Source organism: Rhinopithecus bieti, unplaced genomic scaffold (genome assembly GCF_001698545.2).
Source record: "Rhinopithecus bieti isolate Rb0 unplaced genomic scaffold, ASM169854v2 scaffold_52883, whole genome shotgun sequence".
Taxonomy (NCBI): Eukaryota; Metazoa; Chordata; class Mammalia; order Primates; family Cercopithecidae; genus Rhinopithecus; species Rhinopithecus bieti.
The window spans coordinates 483,059-506,001 of NW_016820884.1; the positions used below are offsets into that span (position 1 = coordinate 483,059).

General features: G+C 40.8%; 1 protein-coding gene across 13 annotated transcripts in view; it reads right to left on the minus strand.

Annotated features, from left to right (window-relative positions):
* Positions 1-22,943, minus strand: part of AKAP13 (A-kinase anchoring protein 13) — a 377,174-nt gene that overhangs the window by 12,760 nt on the left and 341,471 nt on the right. For 9 of the 13 annotated variants that reach the window (XM_017860015.1, XM_017860018.1, XM_017860017.1 and 6 more), the window contains 14 exons: positions 18,414-18,549; positions 16,955-17,067; positions 16,153-16,305; positions 15,009-15,259; positions 12,264-12,389; positions 12,033-12,150; positions 11,061-11,309; positions 7,569-7,645; positions 6,815-6,996; positions 6,599-6,681; positions 3,424-3,618; positions 1,140-1,301; positions 615-685; positions 108-152 (listed from right to left, as the gene is read on the minus strand). In XM_017860015.1, the coding sequence (XP_017715504.1) occupies positions 108-152; positions 615-685; positions 1,140-1,301; positions 3,424-3,618; positions 6,599-6,681; positions 6,815-6,996; positions 7,569-7,645; positions 11,061-11,309; positions 12,033-12,150; positions 12,264-12,389; positions 15,009-15,259; positions 16,153-16,305; positions 16,955-17,067; positions 18,414-18,549 (1,961 nt within the window). The remainder of the gene's footprint in view (positions 1-107; positions 153-614; positions 686-1,139; positions 1,302-3,423; positions 3,619-6,598; positions 6,682-6,814; positions 6,997-7,568; positions 7,646-11,060; positions 11,310-12,032; positions 12,151-12,263; positions 12,390-15,008; positions 15,260-16,152; positions 16,306-16,954; positions 17,068-18,413; positions 18,550-22,943) is intronic. The other 4 variants (XM_017860016.1, XM_017860012.1, XM_017860008.1 and 1 more) reach the window with 3 other exon arrangements.

Genomic DNA, 22,943 nt, shown 5'->3' on the forward strand with positions numbered 1-22,943 from the left:
GTCAGCCTCTTTGTAACAGCAAAAAGAAAAAAAAGGAACAAAGAATATTCCTAACTTGACAATGGTAACAAACACATATTTTCTTAAATAGCTCATAATGTCCTTACCTCACTGTTTCTTTTAAGCATAAATACCAGGTTAGCGTTTCCACCCTATGAAACAAAAACCATATATATAAAAAATGAAGATCTTGATGCAAAAATGACATTCAGTGTGTTTCTGTTAGGCTGTAGCTTTCCATTTTCTTTCTTTCCTACCACAGCCTCTCACTAAGGTACTGAAGGTTTAAGGTTGAACTATTTATCACTGACACCTTGTAAGGAGGTCAGGTCGGTTTGGAGCACCTGAAACAAACCTAATGAAACTGGTCCTACCAGGACCATGGTAGAGTTATGAATGTAAACACACCACCCTAAGCCAGTGAGGCCACCAGCCAATAATGTGAAACTCTTAACTGTACTGTTTGTTTTAAAAATGTGATTTTCCCTGAAAATAATTTTATTAAAAGCAGCAGTTCAGGCATCCAAAACAACATAAAAGTGAAATAATTTCAAAGGTTATGAATTCAGAGGAAAGTGCCAAGGCGGTTCATAGTGTATTTTAAAGAGAAATACCTTTTTTAGGCCACTATCTGATTCCGTTCTCCTAAGATCTTGGCCATCATCTCCCTCTTCCTTCTCGCCTCCTAAACAAAAAATAGGTTTTTTTTTTTTTTGTTTTTTTTTTTTTTTTAATTTTAAAGTTGTGAAACAGATTAGTGAAGGAAAGAATATCATATAGGTATCTTGGGGACGTAGTATTTCTGAATCCTACTGATGCCCCCAAAAAGGGGGAGCAGCTTGGTGGCAGCTAAGTGATTACTAATAATTTTATGGATGCAGAAGAGCTGGAAGCAGGAACATGTATTATTACTCTTTTAGCTGATATCTTAGGAAAATCTTTTTTGTTACTCAAAATGAATATGAGTCTGACTGGCAGGCTCTCCAGTGTCTCAAGATCTCACTAAGAAATTTACTGATTGAATGGGAGCGGAGATGTAGCTACTAAAGTACAATGTAGCTACTAAAGTACAAGTCATTTTGAGTTGTGTGGGACAGTCAAGGATTGCCTATAAAAGCTCATGACTTCACATCATTTACCTTTTGAAGCGTTCATCTGATGGCTGTCAAATCCTCCAAAGGTTTCTGCTCTCCGGGGCAGGGAAACAGGACCGACCGTACCTTCTTGCTCAATGGGGCTGCTGACAGTGGGCCCAAGTGTGCCTCCCAGACTTCCACTCACCAAGCCCTGAAGGATCTCCACTGGAATAAAGGAAACATGCAAAGCTGACATCTTATCTTTCAATGAGGAGAAAACAAGTTCACAGTATACATGATATGTACAAAAAGCATGATTGGAAATTTCCAAAGAGTGACTGGGTGAGTTCCTTTGCTCAGAGAAGGGTCTCAGCTCAGGGTATGTGTTTTGGTTGGACTCTACTAGAAATTTAGAGATGAGACCTTCCACTTTATATACAAGAGGCTAGGAAATTTGAAAGTGTACAGGGAAGGCAGAGTAATTTACTAGAAGTTACACGGCTTCTGGAATCATATCCAAAGCAGCCAGAAGATATTCCCTGGAAAGTAAGATGGACTGATTTGAGAACAGCAAGTAAAACAGTCAGGGTTTCTGGCTTCGCCAATATGGAGTGAGTTCAAGGGGCTAGAGTAGTCTAAGAATTTGCATCTCAACTCTAGCCCACTAGGGTTCTTTTCTAGGGTATGGCTCACAGAAAGAAGAAAGTGGAGAAAATGGAATAAAAGTTAAACAGGAGAAAAAGAGATAAAGAAAAAGAAGGGCCAGGTGGAATAAGGGAGGGAATCAATAGCAGGAAATCTGATAAGACAAGCCATGTTAAAAAAGAAAACCTACACAAAAATGATAGATGAGTCCTATGGTATGAGAAAAGCTATCTGAACCTGTAAACTTAAGACACTAATTTCACATAAAAATGAGCAACAGAAAATATTGAAGTCAAATCCCATATAAAGTTAAAAACAGGGAGTCATGGTGGGGAAAACACAGGGTCTAACTTCTCTACAGATAATAAAAGCACATCAGAAAGACATGTCCATAAAATAAGTGAGCAAAACACATTCTTGCCTCAGCCTCCTGAGGAGCTGGGACTACAGGCGCATGTCATCACACCCAGCTAATTTTTCTATTTTTAGTAGGGATGGGGTTTCACCATGTGGGCCAGGCTGGTCTTGAACTCCTGACCACCCGCCTCGGCTTCCCAAAGTGCTGGGATTATAGAAATGAGCCACCGCGCCCGGCCCCATCAAACATGTTTCAATTTATGAGTCCATAATAAAAACTATGGGTCACTTTCAGAAGATGTTCATGGTCTTAAAACTGGTAAATAAATAGAAGGGAAAATAATCAAGCGTTTATCCTTTTATCTTTTCTTATATGTCACAAAAAAAGAGACAACTAAATTTATGCCCTCTCAATGAAAGAACACACTATGAGGGCACAATTTACCAAAGAGATCAAGTCTGAGTGATTAATTAAGCCTCTGAGAATCCAGCTGCAAATCTGAAGGAAACAGAGGACAGAACTGTATGAATAAAATCCAAACTGTGGGAAACTCTCTAAGTCAAAAAGCTCATATTGTTCAAAGATAAATTATATGGGGAAAAAAAAAGATGGTGAGGGGAACTGTAAATTAAGAATTTTAAGATGCATATCAAAAAAACATAAGCAAACTAAACTATAATGTTTAGGAGTAGGCACTTAAGTCATAAAGATATATAAGTAAGTGATTAATGGCCGGGCACGGTGGCTCACGACTATAATATCAGTTCTTTGAAAGGCCAAGGTGGGTGGATCACTTGAGGTCAGGAGTTTGAGACCAGCTTGACCAACATGGTGAAACCCTGTCTCTATGAAAAATACAAAAATTAGCTGGGTGTGGTGGTGCACACCTGTAGTCCCAGCTACTTGGGAGGCTGAGGCAGGATAATCACTTGAACCCAGGACGGGGAGGCTGCAGTGAGCCGAGATCGCACCACTGCACTCCAGCCTGGGAAACAGAGCAGCAAGATCCTGCCAAAAAGAAAAGAAAAAAAAAAAAAAGCATAAGTGATTAATTTAAAAAAAAGTCAGAATAACTGCTCCTTTTGGAGGGAGGGAAGTAAGATGGGGATAAGGCATGTGGACGAAGGGGCTTCAGGGTGTCTGGCCACATTTAATTTCTTGATGTGGGTAGTGGTTAAAAGGATATTCACCTGATAATTTACTATAGTGAAGTATTTGTTTTGGGTAATTTTCTGCATTTGTGTGGCTTTATTTTAACGTAAAAAAGTAAAAACTGGTAGATAATATTACAGTGTAAACCACTCTGGGAGGAGATGAAGGGAGGCAATGCTGAATGTTAATTACCCTCATTTATTGCACTTTTCATTAAAGGTCCTCCTTTGAGAGCCTCTTCTGTGTTGGGGCGGAAGAGAACTCTAGGGCTATGTGTCGGGGAGCAATCCTCTGGGAGGGGGGTGCTGCACTCAGCCATGTCCCGGAAAATCATCTCCTTCTCTTCCAACAAGAGTAGGATTTGTTGGTCCTTCTGTTGAAGTTGTTCTGCAGGATGGAGAAAATGATCTGTGATTTGATTGGCGTTTAATATTACGAGATGACTAAGACATGAGCACCACCTTGTGGTAATTTATGGAAAGGGACAAGACAGGACACCCTCCCCAACCACTGCCCTTTCTTTTTCATCATGATAGCAATATTGTTTCTGTTCTGTGATTTCTATCTGGAAAACCATTCTGGATCTTTTTGGCGAACCATGGAAATTGTGACATAACAAGTCTGCACTTTGCTTCCACTCCCTTGTCCCGTTTACTTCTCAGCCCACTACTCTCTAGCTTCTGTCCACTCTGCAACTGGTTTCCCAGCTCAACTTCATGATTGAATCCAATGAGGTCTTTTAGGTTGTTTTTTTCAGCATTGATGATTACTTCCTCCTTTAAAACATGTTTCCTTCTTTAACTTTTAGGACACCGGTTCTCTTTCTACCATTCTTTCTCAGGACACGTTACTGATCTGCCATCTGCAATGGAATCTCTTATCTGGGCTCCTGGCTCCTGTCTCAGCTCCATCCTGAGAGCTGTCTTCTTCTTCTTTTTTTTTTTTTGAGACAGAGTTTCGCTCTTGTTGCCCAGATTGGAGTGCAATGGCACACTCTCGGCTCACTGCAACCTCCACCTCCTGGGTTCAAGCGATTAAGCGATTCTCTTGTCTCAGCCTCCTGAGGAGCTGAGATTACAGGTATGTGCCATCACCCCTGGCTAATTTTGTATTTTTAGTAGAGATGGGGTTTCACCATGTTGGCCAGGCTGGTCTCGAACTCCCAACCTCAGGTGATCTGCCTGCCTTGGCCTCCTAAAGTGCTGTGATTACAGGTGTGAGCCACTGCACCTGGTCTGAGTTGTCTTCTTTACCTTACCCACTTTTCTATTGAGGATCTCATTCATCCCCATGGCTTCAATTACCTTCTATATGCTGATAATTCATTAAAAAAAAAAAAAAATCAAAAGTCCTCCCTTTCTTAGCAGCAGATCATGGGGCCCAAGTGGCCACCTCTACTGAGATGCTTTGTTCTCAGCATGTGAGAAACCAATCTTTTCTCCAGCCCATCGCCTCCTCCCTTTAGTGTGGAATCTCTTTCTCAATCAACAACTCTTCATCTTCAAGGTCACCTGATTTGGAAACCTGTGAGATTCTGTCTCCTCACTCTGTCCCACCACCAACTGACCAGACTTTTTTTTTTTGAGTCTCGCTCAGTCACCCAGGGTGGAGTGCAGCGGCACTATCTCGGCTCACTGAAACCTCTGCCACCTGGGTTCAAGCGATTCTCCTGCCTCAGCCTCCCAAAGTAGCTGGGATTACAGGCACGTGCCACCACGTCCGGCTAATTTTTGTATTTTTAGTAGAGATGGGGTTTCGCCACATTGGTCAGGCTGGTCTCCAACTCCTGACCCTTGTGATCTGCCCACTGTGACCTCCCAAAGTGCTGGGATTACAGGCGTGAGCCACCAAGCCTGGCAAAATGACCAGATTTTAATGACCTTATTTCCTGCTCACATCTGTTCCCTCTCCAGCTCATTCTCACTTAACCTATCCTAACAGTCTTCCAAATGGTCTTTCTACTCCCAGTGGCGTCCCATTCCCTCAAGCAACTCTCCTAACTAGCTTCAACATGTTTAAAAAAAAAATCGTTTTTTTCTTCTTTTTTTAAAAATTACATCAGTCCCTTGTTGCCTTTTTAATACCTGGTGCTTTTCCAGCTTAAGCTCCCATCCCTTAGCCCTGACCCTCCAGGCACACCAAACCTGTCATTCCTTGGCAGTTATGTCAAGTCCTTTTTCACCTTTGCACATAACTACTCTTGTGTGCTGCGATAATTTTTTTCAGATGTAGCTCATGCACCAGCTTCTCTGTGAGACTTACTAGAGGCAGGATGAGCAGATCCCACACGTGTTAATTGTGCCTGTGGTCTAATAAATCACTGTGTGGCCCATCACTGAGGTATGTGTCCCCTGCTAGGGTGTAAGCTTCTCAAGGGAAAGGGCTCTTATTAAGGAATCTTTGCATCTGTTGTACCTAGCAGTATGCCTAGCCAGGTACTTAACAAAATTTAAAGAAGGAAGATTTTTATCCTTGTCATCCTAATCATGGGCCAATAAATCTGCTGTAACTCTGACTCTGGTCTAAATCTGTCCATATTTTTAATTTTCCCCTCAGTGAGACTCAATGCTTTCATTTGTATGGCTTTAAGACCTAACCAAACTCCTCAGATGCTTACATTTATTTAACTCTAAGCCTTATTTCGACCCAAAGCATAGTCTTTACTTAGAAACATTCGATAAGCCACTGGCAAAGAAAAAAGAACACCAGGCTTTGCTAAGACAGGGAATAGAATTCTGGCTTAATCATTAATTACACGTGTAACCCTGCGTAGCTTGTCCTTTGTGGGCCTCGACTGTCTCATCTGCACAACGGGGATTAGAATGCCTGTGTTGTAGGGACACTGACAAGACTACACAAAACAGTCAGCACTCAATAAACAGGGGTCAAACATAGATCGATACATACCCTTCTCCCAAAACTTCACCCTCGCAACTCATTTGTGAACATGCAGATAAGTGATAATGCTAGGGACTGGTGGGAGGATTAAATCAGATTAACTGGAGAACTCTTTTCCCCAAATTCTCTCCTTGTTTTAATTTTAAATGTGACTACAAATTTTGGCAAATTCATCTGTGACAAAGTACAGAGAATGTCATGAGGGTTGAGAACACTGATCCTGAGTCCAGAGAATCAATATTCTCTTGATCCAGTATTGGACACGTCCTTACAGTCATTCTTTACCAGGACCCATGTCAGCCTGGACTTGGTTTCTCTTTTGTTAACAGCTATTCATTTCGCTGCTTTCAAGTGCCTTCTGGGGCAGCTTTAGAACTAAGGGCAAACCCGTACCTCTAAAATCCACCAGCAGTCTTCTGCAACTGCAGACATTCCAGACAAGGGGCTCAGACCACTCCCAATGCCTCACCTTTTAATTCTCGGGCTTTGGTGTCCAACATTTTCTTTTCTTCCTCATTCTCACTAGGAATTCCTTCATCTTCATCTCTGTTCCTAATACAACCCAAACAAGATAGAACAAAAAGTTCCTAAGATGTCGATTACTCTAGTCACAGTCCAGCCTATTATGAAATCATACAGAGACATCAGGAGGGCTGGGAAGGGTGGGGCCTGGTGGTTAACTTACAGGGTGTTGATTGTGTCCTGAATGATCTGAATCCAGCTGTTTCGTTCCTCTTTGGAGCTGGCATGGACTTCTACCATCTCTGGATCTTTCATCCCCATGCTGATCAGGAATAAACCTTTCTCCTCGTGTGCCACTTCTCTCACAATCAGTTTCTTTAAAGAGATCACTGTTGATTTCTGGTCCTGGAAAAAGGGAAGAGGGCAAATAAAAGATACACATACAATATTCTAACTCTTAAGGACAGCTTAAATCTAAGGTAAGACTAGATGCTGTTAAAAAAGCACACAGTTTGAAAAACAATGGCTGCTTTAGGACAAAGAGAAATATCTCATTTCATTCAGATTTTAACAAAGGTTTTCAAAAGGGAAATAGTAATTTATGGCTCTAAAGGTTCCAGTCATGTTTTCTACATGATGAATCTTTCCAGGTTCCCCAAAGAATCCAGTCAGCAATATTATACATGAGCATCATTTATGGGCTCACATGTGAGAAATACTCCAGTGACAGGTTTCTTCATAGGTCAAATAGTCAGATGTCCAAGACACTAAAAGAAGACTGTGATGAAACAGAATAATTATTTTTGGGGAAGAGGGGATGCCAGAAAATTGTGAAGGCGTGTGGGAAATTACTCAGAGGAATTTGTCCTGAGCCATTTAATTTTAAGAGGGCTGGGGAGAGCAATAATATAGTGCTTACATTCCATAACTAACCTAGATGCTTATAATACTATTACAAAAATAACAATTCAGCTTACCAATGATGCAAAGATGTACTTCTGGTCTTTTTCTTGAAGGAAAACTAAAATGTCAGTGAGAAGAACTGCTTGAACCTCTGGAAAATGGAAATGGGAGAAGGGAAGATAGAACAATGACTACTTAATAGTTACCACAGTCAGAAGGGTTTTTATTGAAGGTGCAATACATACGCCCCCATAAGGGCAAACTATGATCTGAGATCACACTCCTCCAAAGCAACAGTTTTACAGTTCTCCAGGATTCACATCTGGTCACCAGATTTTTAGCAGCATTTTAAAATGGGATTTATCACCAAAGCCTTGTTTTGGAAAAGTTTAAGTACTCAGTCCTAGAAAGATATATCCCATAAGACAAGATTTTAAGAATAAAATACTTTTAAGAATAAAGCTGAAAAGCTGGACTTGTACAGATGTTAAACAGTAATATAGAGCAGGATACTCCAAAAAATACTCAGGTTGCAATATTTTTTGACTTCTGATTACAGTAATGGGAAAGGTGTGGGGCAGGAGACAGCAATGTTGCCCAAAGATGAAGTATAGAAATATCTAAGTCTAACGAAAAGATGTCCGTCTTCCACACCCTCAAAAGAACAAAGAGTGGCCACACAGGCACCTTCCAGTCTCCTGGTACTCCTGTACTCCTAGGTACATGTGAATATAGGGCTCTTTCCTCAGCTCCATGTGCAACAGTCAACTTAAACTCTTGCTCTGACTAATCCTCTAGGAGTAGGTAGTAACATTTTCCACTAGTCTCTTGAGGATGGTTTGATGTCTCTGGAGTTGAGTCTATATCGAGCTGGCAGGCTGGCCCCTATGTAACATCTTCACTGTGGAAAGTGAAGTCCACGATTCCCTGGGAAAGGATGGAACTGACTTATGCAGTCCATGCCCCACCTTTTCTTCTACCTTTGCTGCAACTGGAATCCCCTTTCTGTGGAATTCACTGCAAAGCTATGAAGAAAACAGAAGCAAGGACATCTGATTCCAAGGGAGGTCTAATTATTTTAGGCTAAACTACTGCAATTTTCTGTGTACTGCCATCAGTTATGAAAAGTTTTTTTTTTTTTTTTAAGTTTACTTTTAAATAATTCAGGTGCCTGCACCCTCTCCCTCCCCCCAAATAAGTGAGACACAAATTTTAACTTCATTGAATCTTGAAGTTTATATGATCAGTGTCAGTGGATCAGAAAAAAACAATCCCACCCCTTTCAAAGAGTACCTAACATAGTACTGGCTGTTCTTGGCATGAATTCACTTGGGGGTGAAAATGACTAAACACCAACTCCTATCTCTACAGGAGGCATTCTAGGCCACAAAACCTATCATTCTGCCACTGGCTTGACCACAACTTTATTCCAACAGCTGGGATCTACTAGTTTTTATTTTGGACATAAATAAATTGCTATGTAAAGGAAAGAATAAAGTGCTGGCTCCAGGCAGCAGCAGCTCTAGGAAATTCAGGCCTTTACAAGAAAAGGCAGGTATTTCTGAACTGCCAGCCTGCTTAAAAGTCTCAAAGAGAGCTAGGGCTCTCGGAACATCACAGAATATTAGGAGTGGAAGGAAGGAGCCTTAGTTCGAGTTTATCACAGAACAATGAAATACACAGCCAGTTGGTGGTGGGAAAGGAGATTTCTTTCGCTGAATCTTTCCTGCCCTTCTTTTTTTTTTTTTAGACGCAGTCTTGCTCTGTTGCCCAGGCTGGAGTGCAGTGGCGCGATCTCGGCTCACTGCAAGCTCTGCCTCCGGGTTCACACCATTCTCCTGCCTCAGCCTCCCGAGTAGCTGGGACTACAGGCACCCGTCACCGCGCCTGGCTAATTTTTTGTATTTTTATAGAGACGGGGTTTCACCGCGTTAGCCAGGATGGTCTCGATCTCCTGACCTTGTGATCTGCCCGCCTCAGCTTCCCAGAGTGCTGGGATTACAGGCGTGAGCCACTGCGCCCCGTCCTGCCCTTCTTTTTTATGCCTTCTGTTACAGTGCAGACCCAGATGAGCTCTTCCCCAAAGCACTGCACAGTCTCTTGATTTATCTGTCACCAGTCTCTCTTCACTCCAGCTGCACTCTAAACTACCCCTAGTGGTTATACTGAAAAACCGCTTCATGTAGTATCCCTTTCCTGCTTGCCGTTCTCCTTTTTGAACCCATTCTTTGACCCCCTCCCTCATCAATAGTATCAACTGTTAACTCCTCAGTCTGGAGAATGCACCTCATTACAACCTGGCCCCTGCCATTTCTTTGGGTTAGTTTCCCGTCACCCCCCCATCATTCACTCTGCTCTCTGAGAGTCCCGGGTGTCCACTCTTCCCTGGACGTGCCACATCCTTTCAACTCTATGCTTCCACTTTCTCTTCCTTAGTGCGGGGAGCACTTTCTCCTTACGTACCAGGTACCTTCCTTGTCATCCTTCAAGACTTGACTCTAATGCTATTCCTCTTGCTTTCTCCTCCATTCCAGCACACATCACACTGTAGAGCAGGTACCTCTTTCCAAGGCTCTTCATTTTCATTTCAACTTCTAAGCAGGGTGTCCTGCTTTATTCATTGTTGAAACCAGCTGATTGCCTGGAACTTCTTTACTATTTGTTCTAAGCATGGGTATTTCCGATAGCAGTTACCTACATCATCACTTACACCTCAGAAACGAAAGCAGCACACATTTCCTCCACCTTCTTTCTATACTAATGAGGCTGATAGCACTGGCCTAGCCTGCTTCAATGTCCTCAGCTCACTGAGGCCAGGGTGAAGGGGTGGGTATAACTCAAGGCTGTTGGTGTAACACATAGACCCATGGAGTATAGGTTTGATGAAAACAAACAAACAAAATCAAATGTACAGATAAATTAAAAAACAAGCCTCACAGCTTCATTAACTTGACACAGCTGACCATTTGAAATGTAAAAATTAAAACCAAATGGAAAATGGGCATCCTTTACGATGATTTCTTTTGTTTTAAAGATATATGAATATCATAAAATATAATAATAAATCTAACTGATGTGGGTTAAACTTAACTTTCTATTAGGTGTCTGGAGCTGCAAATTCCTCTAACATCGCTTGTGAACAAGCGATGTGTTTTGAACTCACAGATTCTGTGAAACCGTCGCTGATTGTGTCTCCCTCCTTGTGAGTTTTGCCATAGACCCCAATTCCAACCTGGCTGTCCATCTCTTGTAGGGGAATACACCTTCCTTGACAGCTTGCATATGTGCACTAATCTTATGCTTTGCTTTGTTTTTTTAAAATCTTATTTTCCATTTTCCCTGACTGCATCATTTCTTTGTCATCTTGCTCTATTTTGTATGATTTTGTAGGCCCTCACAAACCATTTTTGATATAAGATTACGAAGAACTAAATGCTTGTTGCTCCTGGGTGGTGTTTGGAGATGGGCTCTCTGAGAAAAAATCTGGTAGTGAATTTCCAACAAAAGCACTTGGATTTTGCCTGTTGTACCTGGGCACACACTTAGACAAAAGAGCCAAGCCTTACCTTTCAACCTTCCTGCTGCATTCTTCAGAAACACACTCCCATCACGTACAAGCTTCTTCCGTTTCAAATCTTCCTTGGCAAACATCTGACCACTCTTCATCCTCATGATTGACTTGCTATCTGTCTTTGTATAAATCTCATTGAGACGCACTTTCTTTTCATAACTTGCCACTTTGCTGTCTACAGCTCCAATCACATCCTTCACCAGGCTCAAGGACTGTGCTAGATCTTCCTGCTCCACTTCATTGTCTTGGAAGGAAAGAATAATTCTGCTTTTTATGGCTCCTTTTGGACCAGGGCAGAAGCAAGGGAATCCTAACTTCTCTCTTCATATCATCTTTTCCCTTGTGACTATGCTATCAGAGGGAAGCCAACACGTCAGAGGTCATGTGCCTATCCCTCTTGCTGTCATAAATTTGATTCTAAAAAAAGCCAGAGGTTTTCAATGATTTAAATAATATGCAATCATATGTTGTGCTCTAAAATAAAAGGAACTAAAGACTTCTAGGAGGAAGGTAGTAGCAGGAAGAGCAACCCAGTTTTTTTAATTTGTATCTTTGTGTTACTTAATGTACTGCCTTGTAATCTTTAATATAACTGCCTAGGAACAGAATTAGCCAAGAGAGAGAAACCAGTAATTACTGATTAAGTGAAAAACAGCAGCAATTCTAGCACTTCTGGGAAGAACTGGTGGAAATTATCTCCCAGCCTAGTGATAAGAGAATAGTGTTCAGGTCATTGAATTCTGGATGGAATCAATGTGGTCCCTTTCCTTTTTGCTATCATCCACCCTAAGCCTGGTAACATAACAGTCCAAATTTTCATTCAAGAAAATTATTTTCAAGATAAAACACAAGGTCTCTTTTAGACCTACTAGAGCATGAAACAGCACTTCCATGGGGCCTCTAGTACTACTGGCCACAGAGGAAACAGTCCATTGCCATACAAGACTGAGTTAGAAAGGAGACTTACCTTTGGTACACTGCAATATTCTTTGGAATAAAACTGGGTACTTGGTAATCCGCTGAGTTACGAGCAATATGCACTCTGGAATTCCAAGCCTTCTAACAACTGAACTGCTCATCTTCTTCTGCAAGGGAGTAAACAGACTGTGAGGAATCACATGAAAAAGGCTCTAGTGAAAGCCGACAGCGACACACTGCTCTCAACAATGACGGGGGTTTTCATGTTTCTTATCAATACCTTTACAAAGGCTTGAAAACGCTTATCCTTGGCATAAAGGTCTTTGAAGTAGTTTACAGACTGGTTATGTTGCCCACAAAACTTGCCATACGTCTTCTTTAAACGTTCTGCATTCTCACCTGAAAACTGCAGAGAAAAGAGAACAGAAGTCATGCCATGGGGCACCAAACTCGTAATGCCATTTTGTAAAATGTTTCCAGTCTACTTGTAAAAGTCAAAAGTGCTTCCTCATAAATTCGCCCAAAAGAATGAAATGGTGCAGCAGCTTTGGAAAGCAGTCTGGCAGTTACTAAAGAGGTTCAACTTCAAATAGGTAGACTATATGGCATACGGATTAAATCTCAATAAAGCTGTTATACAGATTTGAAAAACAACAAAAAATTACATAAATTTTATGTACTGTGCACACAGAAAATGTAAAATGTATTCTAACTTCTATTTGTCATAAACAGTAATAAAACAATGAGATTCAGTAGGAGTTTTTCATGAGACAATCTTAAATATCTGACCTTGATAAGTCAGACAGACATCACAAACAGCCCTCATTACCTAGGGATCTGTTTGTACTATTTACTTCAGGCCAGTAGTCCTAATAATTCCACAAGGCCCTTAAATCATTCCCAAATGTGTGTGATCTCAATGGTTCATCTGAACGTATGTTCACTTTGTGGTAAATCAATGAATTTCTGTATGCAGTTCATAAAATACATGCTAAGCATTGATTTCCATGTACTAAAAACCTCCAGAGGCAACACAAATTGATCCTTACCAAAAAACTTGAAAGAAGGATTAGGGTAGCTTTTCCCTTCACCATTTACCAATGGAGGAGCTGAGACAGAGGGACAGTAAGTTACCTGCTCATATGACAAAGCATATGCCCCAAAGGTTGATCCTAGTACTAGCAGTACACAGAACCAGCAAATGGACACTACAGGTTAAACAGTGAATTCCAGCACCAAGTTGTACACAAGTGCGAGGAGGTACAAATGGTAACACAAGTCAAAGTTTGATGAAGTACTAAGATAGATGAAGTAAAAGATGAAACCAGAAAGGAGGGGCAGAGAGAGAGAAATGAAAATACCCAAGGGGATGTTTCAGGAGGAAAGGTCATCATTTGTAGGTCTTTCTTTTCAGCTCTATCTGTTGCAGCTATCTGTGTTCAAACATTTACCACACAGCATTTGCATTTATTTCATAACATGCTTACTTTTACTCCTAGAATAGGAGTTCCCTGAGGCAGAGGCCTAAGCCATATCATCCCCCTTTGTAGTTCCACCTGGCATTTAATAGATGCTCAGTAAATACCTGAAAAACGAATGAGTGAATGTGCTAATAAATTAATGAAGTGAAGGGTATGGGCTCAAGAATACAAAGGAAAGACAAAATGTACAATTCTCAGACAAATGTTCCAGCAATTAAGCCTCTGCTTCTACACAGCAGCAGATATTTGCCCAAAATCTTTGGGGAATCTGCATCTTTGGGGAAATATCTAGTCAGATGTACATGTTATAACCCTCTGCCTGTAAAGGTTATACTGGCAATGTGTTTTCAAGAATATTTTAAAAGAAACATTAAAATCTGTCTATGACAATCACATCTAAAAGTACCAAAGTGACTTTTAGCTGAATTTTTTGGAGTATGACTAAAACCATACCACACCTTGATGAAAGTATCAACAATACATATTTTATTAAGTATTTTACAGATAGTCACTTATTCAATTTTCTGTGCTTCAGCTGGTTTTTAGATACATGAGATCCTTCTGATTTGAGGCAGAGGGGAAAGTTGAAGATTTCCAACACACACACACACCCTCTTTTTTTTTTAAATTTTGAGTTGGAGTCTCATTCTCTTGCCTAGGCTGGAGTACAGTGGCACAATCACCACCACGGCTTGCTGCAACTTTGAATTCCTAGGCTCAAGTGATCCTCCCACCTCAGGATCCTGAGTGGCTGGGACTACAAGTGCCCACTACCACACCTGGCTTTTTTCATTTTTTTTTTGTAGAGACATTTCTTGCTGCGTTGCCCAGGCTGGTCTTGAACACCTCGCTTCAAGCAATCCACCTGCCTCAGCCTCCCAAAGTGTTGGGATTACAGGTGTGAGCCACTGTGGCTAGCCCCAAATATTTAAATATTTTTCAATTTTTTTTTTTTTTGAGACAGAGTCTCACTCTGTCTCCTGGCCTGCAGTGCAGTGGCACGATCTTGGCTCACTGCAACTTCTGCCTCCCAGGTTCAAGTGATTCTTGTGCCTCAGCCTCCTATATGCCACCATGCCTGGCTCATTTTTGTATTTTTAGTAGAGACGGGGTTTCATCATGTTGGCCAGGCTGGTCTTGAACTCCTGACCTCAAATGCTCCGCCCTCCTCGCCTCCCAAAGTGCTGGGATTACAGGCATGAGCCACTGTGCCTGCCCATATTTGCTGATGTCTTAAACTATACTGTTTCTGATGACGGCACAGACTCTTGAGGAAGAAAAACTAAGTTTTACTGCGCATCTATCATATGCATTAGGTAGTTTCTATACACACTCCCTTTAACTTCCAAAATAACATTACTAAAGAAATCCTACATCTGCATTTTACAGAAAAGGAAATCAAGGCTCCAGATAAATTAAATAAGTTCCCTGAGCTTACACAGACAATAAATGGTAGAAACAAGATGTGAATGCATGGCTATGGAACCCCATAACTTCCTCTTTTCCCAATGTATATAAGAATCTGAGATCCTTCCTATTCTCACCTGATTGACAAGCACATCCCCTATCCTCTTGATGAGAAAGTTCTTTTCACTTTTATCCACCAGAGACTCCTCCTTCCGCTCCAGAATCCTCTGAAAGAATTGGCTATGGATACTGATCAGCTCATCCAAACAGGGGAACAGCTTTTCTACCATCTGCTGCTCAAAAAGCAGATCCATCATCATCCCCCGGCTGTACACATCACTCATGATCTTGAGAGTGCGGAGATGATGTAACTCTGTCTGCATCAGCTCTAAAAGGAGGAAAAAGATCGAGGGTCAGGAACACTCTTTCATGAGGATTCTCCCTCAAAGATCATCTGCTGCAGTCCCAAAGCTAGTTTAGAGCCCAGTTTGAACCTTAAAATTGGGTCAACAGCTATCTTTCCCCTAAAGTGTTCCCATCTTTTTTTTTTTTTGAGACAGGGTCTGGCTCTGTCACCCAGGCTGAAGTTATGGCTCACTGCAGCCTCAACCTCCTGGGTTCAAGCGATCTTTCTGCTTCAGCCTCCCAAGTAGCTGGGGCTGCAGGTACACACCATCATACCTGGCTGATTTTTGTATTTTTTGTAGAAACGGGGTTTCACTATGTTCCCAGGCTGGTCGTGAACTCTGGGCTTGAGTGATCCACCCGCCTTGGCCTCCCAAAGTGCTGGGATTACAGGTATGAGCCACTGCGTCTGGTCAAGTGTTTTCAACTTATTCCTCCATTTTTTATGAGTCCTATTTTCTGGTAATAGGTACACTGAATTCCATCAGTCTTAAATTATTGATTTCCAAAGAGGCCTTCACTGGATTCAGGACCTGTCATAACTGACTGTATACCCAGTTCTAGGAAATGACTTGTGTTTAGTCTAGTTTTTAGCATAGGTAAGGAACAAAACTGAGATATCTCTTTGTAGGACTGCTGTATAAATAAGCATTCATATATAAGTACAATGTTCAGTAGAACTGAAAAAAGAAGAGTGGGACAAAAAGAAGATAGGATACAAACAGGACCATGTCCCTGTACCTTAAAGTTTTTAAAGGGAATCTTTTCAAGAAGTCACATACTAAAAAACTGATTTTCCATAGCACAACAAATTACCGCTTAAAAATGCTGGACAATGCACATCAAATATAATCAGAGCAAAATGAAGAACCTCACCATATATTACTTCTTGCCGTTTGACCACATCTTTCTTTTGCTGTTTTAGAAACTTGCTGTCTATTATTCGACTCCAAGACTCTGCTTCCAGCTGTTTGGAATCAATCTCAAAGTCTCCCAGTAGCTGTCCTTCATTCATGTCTGTACCTACTCCTCAATATATTAAAAAATCAATATCAGAATCTTGGGTTTGTGACCTGTAGAATAAGCCTATGTTGAACTTTCCTCAAGCTGACAGTTGACTTCATAAGATGCATGAATACAGGGGATATTCACAGAGAATACAGGGGATATTCACAGAGAATACAGGGGATATTCACAGGAATATTCACATATTCCAGTACCAGAAAAAAATATCCTGTTCAGGAGTGACAGACTCCACATTCGAGATTTTGGTTAAGAGTAATAAACATGACATAAATCCAACATGATTAAGACATGACTTCTATCTACATGAAGTTAATAATTGGAAGGGACCTAGTACCTTTTCATATTTAAGAGCGCAGGATTACAACTGCTCTGTGAGCTAGAACTGTACGTGTACAAAAGTCTAAGGGAAGAAAAAGATTTGTACTAAAGAGTATGCCCACATTGAAATAAATGACATCCTTTACTTGACAGCTGCTGGATGAGTTTGATTACCCAGTCATCACGAAGTACTGGACACTTTACTGACAATTTAGAGAATCTTCACAGGTTACAGAAGAGGCAGGCACTATCACTCCATTAAGACTTATATTCTAGGTAATGGCACACACAGTCCCTACAGAGGCATAAAATATAGGCCATAACTTCCTCTTACCCTCATCAGTAAGTGATTCTGTTGATTCATTGACTTTGCTGATTTTATTTAGTGAGTCTGTTGAATGAGACAGGAATTTCCAGGTGTTTGACATGTTCTCATCATTGCCAACTCTGGGGACAAAAAAAAAAAAAAAAAAAAAATACATACTGTCAAATACATTCTGATAGCCTATGGCTTGCATTCTTAAATGAGTACCTGAAGACTCCAGAATGACAACTGGCTGGAAGTACTGCAGTGACTGAAGACAAATTGCTTATGTTGCGGCCACAGCAACATGCACACTGCCTGATAACAAAGTCTGGAGCATTTAGTATCATTGTAGACTCAAATTGTGAGGACTTTTTGAGCCTTTTTAAAGAAAGTGATAAGAAGCAAGGGGAACTTTCTTCCATCAAACCATGTACACATTACATAAGAAACTTTCTGTTTAAAACTTATTGCCTAACCAGTACACTTTTTTTTTCTGTTCTCTAAATAACTACCAATCTAGCACTTAGAATCAACTACATTCTCTTTGGACTTTCTCAATCCTAACTCACTAACTAGCACAGCAGGCAACCAATTGATGTGTGAGTAGGCACAAAAGCAAGAACACTTTAAAGACCAACTTTTGAAAGTTACGATGTATACAAACTTCAGTAACATTACAACTTTTGAAAAGTACACTTTTGGAAATAATGAGAACATAAAGACAAAACAAAACAAAAATACCTGAAACTTTTTAAAGGAGGAGAAAACATTAGCCAGCACAGAGATTAGGAATTACAAACAAAAGGAGACTTTTGCATATTAGGAATTTTGCTCCAAGATAGGTTAAAGAGATACTCTGAGTCCTACATTTGAAATGGCTTATTCACCTGATGGGAAGGCAGGCATCTTACCCAAAATAGTCAGCAACATCATTATCAGCCCCCTGTTAACCACCTGACAGCCCAGGCCTGGCCAGGAGACCAGGAAAGAAACTCAGTGCAAACCAGTGAGTGGGAACCTAATAGTAATAATTGGCTCAGCACTCACCTCCATGAAACTGACTTAAGTGTTAAGAGGCAAAGATGTAAGAAACAAAACAACCAGGTTTATCCGAACAACAGAAAAGCATGACATCTGTAAGTGGTTGCAACCCAAAATTCTGAATTAAATCACCCTTTTTCTTATTCCTACTTATTTTGATCTAAAAAAAATCATCTTTTTAGAACTCAGATTCTTCAAAAGTAGGGCTGATGATATACAAAAGCCTACAGCAACCAGCCTGCTAAGGGTATTTAAAGGAGATCCTTGCCATAGAATGACCATTATGACATGTACCAAAAACATAATCCCCATCATCCTTGTCTGCACCAACCCATGACTTTATAGATTTATTTGTTTAAAAAAAAAGCTTTTTGTCAAATGATGTGATTATTATGCTCTTGTCACCTAGATGCCAACTGTGCTATCTTTAAATATCTCCGCTTACCCAGTAATGTTCTGTATGGAGACACTTTTGGAGAGCAAGACACTCTGCTGGGACCGTCTACTGGCAAATATCGGGGTGGTAGTGGTTTCATCCACCAGGAGGACTGCGGACCGAGGACGCTCCTTGGGCTGTGCGGCTGCAAAAGGAGGACACTAACTGAAGCATCACCCATCCAGTCCCACCTAGTACTGACCCATCTGACAAATAACAAGCAGAAGTAAGGCGCTTTACAGGAGATTTGCCCTGGAACTATAAGTTGGTATAAAAACTCCATGGAGGATAGTTTGGTGATAACTATGGAAATTGTAAATGCCTATATTCTTCGATCCAGCAATTTCACTTTTAGGCTATGATTATTTTTCAAGATATACCTGCATATTTGTGAAATGATGTTATGTCCAAAGTTATTCAATGCAACACAATAGGTAAAAGCAAAAGACTGGAAAAGACGCGAGTATCACAAGAAGACTGGTGAATAAGCTATGGTACACCACATAGCAGAATACAACGCCACTTACAAAAAATGAGGACTACTTTCTAAGTACTGACACAGATAGATAGATCTATCTCCAAGATCTATTAAGGGGAGGAAAATCAAAGTGCAGAACAAAATATATAACAGGCTATCTTTCATGCTTAAAAGAAAGAAAAATAATCCAAGTTGTATTTACCTTAACAGGCGAACTCCAGGAAAATAGATTTAAAAAAAACTAAGAAGAGTGATTACCTCTGGGGTGGGATAGGCAATGGGGATAAAGAATCCTGTGGGAGTATTATGTATTTTAACATTTAAACTGCAAATAAAATTGAAATACTTTCTTTTCTTTTGAGATGGAGTCTTGTTCTGTCGCCCAGGCTGGAGTGCAGTGGCGCGGTATTGGCTCACTGAAAGCTCCACCTCCCAGGTTCACGCCACTCTCCTGCTTCAGCCTCCTGAGTAGCTGGGATTACAGGTGCCTGCCACCACACCCAGCTAATTTTTTGTATTTTTAGTAGAGACAGGGTTTCACTATGTTGGCCAGACTGGTCTCAAACTCCTGACCTCGTAATCTGCCTGCCTTGGCCTCCCAAAGTGCTGGGTTTAAGGAACCTTACAGATAACTGGGAGCAGCATTCTTTAGGACCGTTCACCATGAAAACATCTGGAGTGCCGTTAGATATGGAATCTCAGCCCCCCTTGTCTTCTGGGGGTGGAATCCAAGAGTCTACATATCTTACAGGCTCAAGTGATTCTTCTGCTCACTGCTAGAGAGCACAGATTTTGATGATTTTCTTTTATTTACAGATGAGGAAAATTTAACACTTGTTTAACATCTGTAACTACAGATGACCCTTGAACAACATGGGTTTGAACTACATAGATCCCCTTATATGTGGAATTTCTTCTGCCTCTACCACCCCTGAGACAGCAAGACCAACCCCTCTTTTTCTCCTCTTCCTCCTTCTTGGTCTACTCAATGTGAAAACGACAAGGATGAAGACCTTTATGATGATCTACTTCCACTTAACAAATAGTAAATATATTTTCTCTTGTGTATGATTTTAAAATAACATTTTTTCCTTTGGCTAAATTTATTGTAAAAATATAGTATATAAGACATATAACAAACAAAATGCATCAACTGGCTGTTTACGTTATTGGTAAGGCTTCTGGTCAACAGTAGGCTATTAGCAGGTAAGCTCTGGGGGAGTCAAAAGTTTTATGTGGATTTTTGACTGCATGGGGCGGGGCTGGCACACCCATCGTCTGAGTTATTCAAGGGTCAATTCTAATTTGTTCTCACAGTGCATATTTCTCATTAACATGACTAAAGAGGAAACTAGAGATCTAATTTGCTAAAGTGGTCACACTGGCACTTGGGAACATTTTTTCTTGGTAACTGACTTGCTGTCCCATTCACAGGCTGCATTATCTGTCCACCCCTAGGAGTGTCAAGAGGTGAAGGAAATAAGATTGGGGTGGTAGTTATGACTTCCCAGTATTTCAGGATGTCTTTGACTCAATAAGCATTAATATAATCATTAATTTCCAATTCAAATTCTATTTACAAGATGATGACACAATAAAACAGCAGAAACCCAACATACTACAACCCGACCAGATTCTAACTGCAGGAAGTACACAAGGGGTATGGGATGTGGATCTACCCCTCTTCCCCCACCCCCATCCCCACCTAAGAGGAAAAAAGCAAGTGGGTAGAAAAGAGAATGAGCTTAAGAGTTAAAGGGCCTGGGGCATAGCCTGAAGGTTTCTGAAGACAGGTCAGTGAGCAGATAAAATCGGATGGAGGAAGAAAACACTAGTTCTTGAAGAATGGCAAGGATGTAGATGGGTCAGAAGAAAAATAGAGGACAATTCTGATGAGAAGAACCGTGGGAATGAAGACAGAAGTAATTATGTAGTATTAATGTAGAAGGGAGACACAGAATAGAAAAGGAAGCAGGTAGAAGGAATCAATGAAAAGGCTGGAAAAGCAGAATGATGTTAGGCAGAGCTCATAATAACTTGTATCTAAAAGCCAGCATGGGGGAAGAAAATAACCGCTCTCCTTATTTGTAACCAATCCGTATTCTACCCAAGTAAGTGACTCAATATTGCTGCTTCCTTATTTGTGATGATTATAGCAGTGAAAACTAACACTTAAGGAGTGTTTACTACTAAGTACTTTACAGGTATGATCTGATTTAAACCTGACTACCACACTATGATACTATTATCATCCCCTTTTACAGAGGAAGAAAACGAGGCACAGAGAGGTTTGGTAACATCCACAGTTACACAGCTATTAAGCAGTGGTGTCAGACTTGAATCTATACAATTAGAATTCACAATCTGTACTCTAGACCACTATGTTGCCTCAGTGGAGTATAATAGGAGTAAAAATATTTGTGGCAGGGCCAGGTACGGTGGCTCACGCCTATAATCCCAGCACTCTGGGAGGCCAAGGCAGACGGATCCCTTGAGGTCGAAAATTCGAGACCAGCCTAGTCAACATGGTAAAACCCCATCTCTATCAAAAATACAAAAATTAGCCAGGTGAGGGGGCTTGCACCTATAATCCCAGCTACTTGGGAGGCTGAGGCAGGAGCACTGCTTGAACCTAGAAGGTGGATGTTGCAGTGAGCAGAGATCACGCCGCTGCACTCCAGCCTGGGCGACAGAGCAAGGCTCTGTCTCAAGGAAAAAAAAAAAAACACTTGTGGGGGTCAAAGGTAATAGTCATGAACCTTGCACATAATACGCATTTGTTTTTAAGACACGAAAATAAGAAAGAAAACAGACATGAAACAACAGATAATGTCACACAAAAAAAGCATTTAATGAAGCTAGACATAAAAAGTATGTTGAATGGGTGAGATCACAGACTGAAGTGAGTGTCAACCTGGAGAAGCTCCTCTTCTAGTCATCTCCATGTAAAGACGGATAATAAGCAGATTAAACATGTCTAAAGGGAATCACACTCTTGTGGGAGTGAAGACTAGTACAGCCATTCAGGAGCTATCTGGAGGTACTCAGAGAAACTAGGTATAAAGCAGTGTTTTTCAAGCTTGAGTGGGCATCAGAATCACCTGGAAGATCTATTAAGACACAGACCAGGCTGGGTGCGGTGGCTCATGTCTATCATCTCAGCACTTTGGGAGGCCAAGGCATGAGGATTGCTTGAGGCCAGGAGTTTGAGACGAGCCTGGGCAACATAGTGAGACCCCATCTCTACAAAAAAAATTTAAAAATCAGGTATGGCACCTGGAGTGCTAGCAACTCAGGAGTCTGAGGCGAGAGGAGTTCCTGAGCCCAGGAGTTTGAGGTTATAGTGAGCTATGATGACACCACTGCACTCCAACCTGGGTGACAAAGCAAGACCCTGTCTCTATTAAACACACTCCCACGCACCACAAAAAAACACAGAATGCTGGCCCCATCCCACAGTTTGTGATTCATAGATCAGGGTAGGGCCCAAGAATCTCTACTTCTAAAAAACTACATTTTCAAGAACATTGCCTGGGGAAAGTCTCACAGAGGCTCCCATGGAGCCAGCTAACAAGATATTAATCACTGCATTATTTATAGTAGTAGCTGGAAACAATGTAAATATTCTGTCTCCAGGGGAACTTAAAATGTGAAATATGCTTATGAAAGAATAACCTGCCATAGTCTGAAACAATAGCATACAATAATAACATGCACATCTCAAAACGGTATTGAATGAAAAAAATAAGCAGAATATATGTCATATTATCTAATTTAAATTCACATAAAATAATACTTTTTTTCAAAGTATACATATGTCTAAAAATATGGCAGATTAGAAGGACATACATTAAATATACTACAGTGGGAATGAGACAGGGAATGGGGAGTGAAAAGGGAAAAGTATGAGTAAAACCAAAGTGGAGTCTTGTATGCACTGTTGAAAATAGTTTGATGTGAACGGAAGGGTGTGATTTACCCAATTCTGAGTAACACTTGAGGTCCTTAGAAATAATAAAAAAAAGAACCATTTTCTATAACTTCTCAGTTTATAAAGAAGT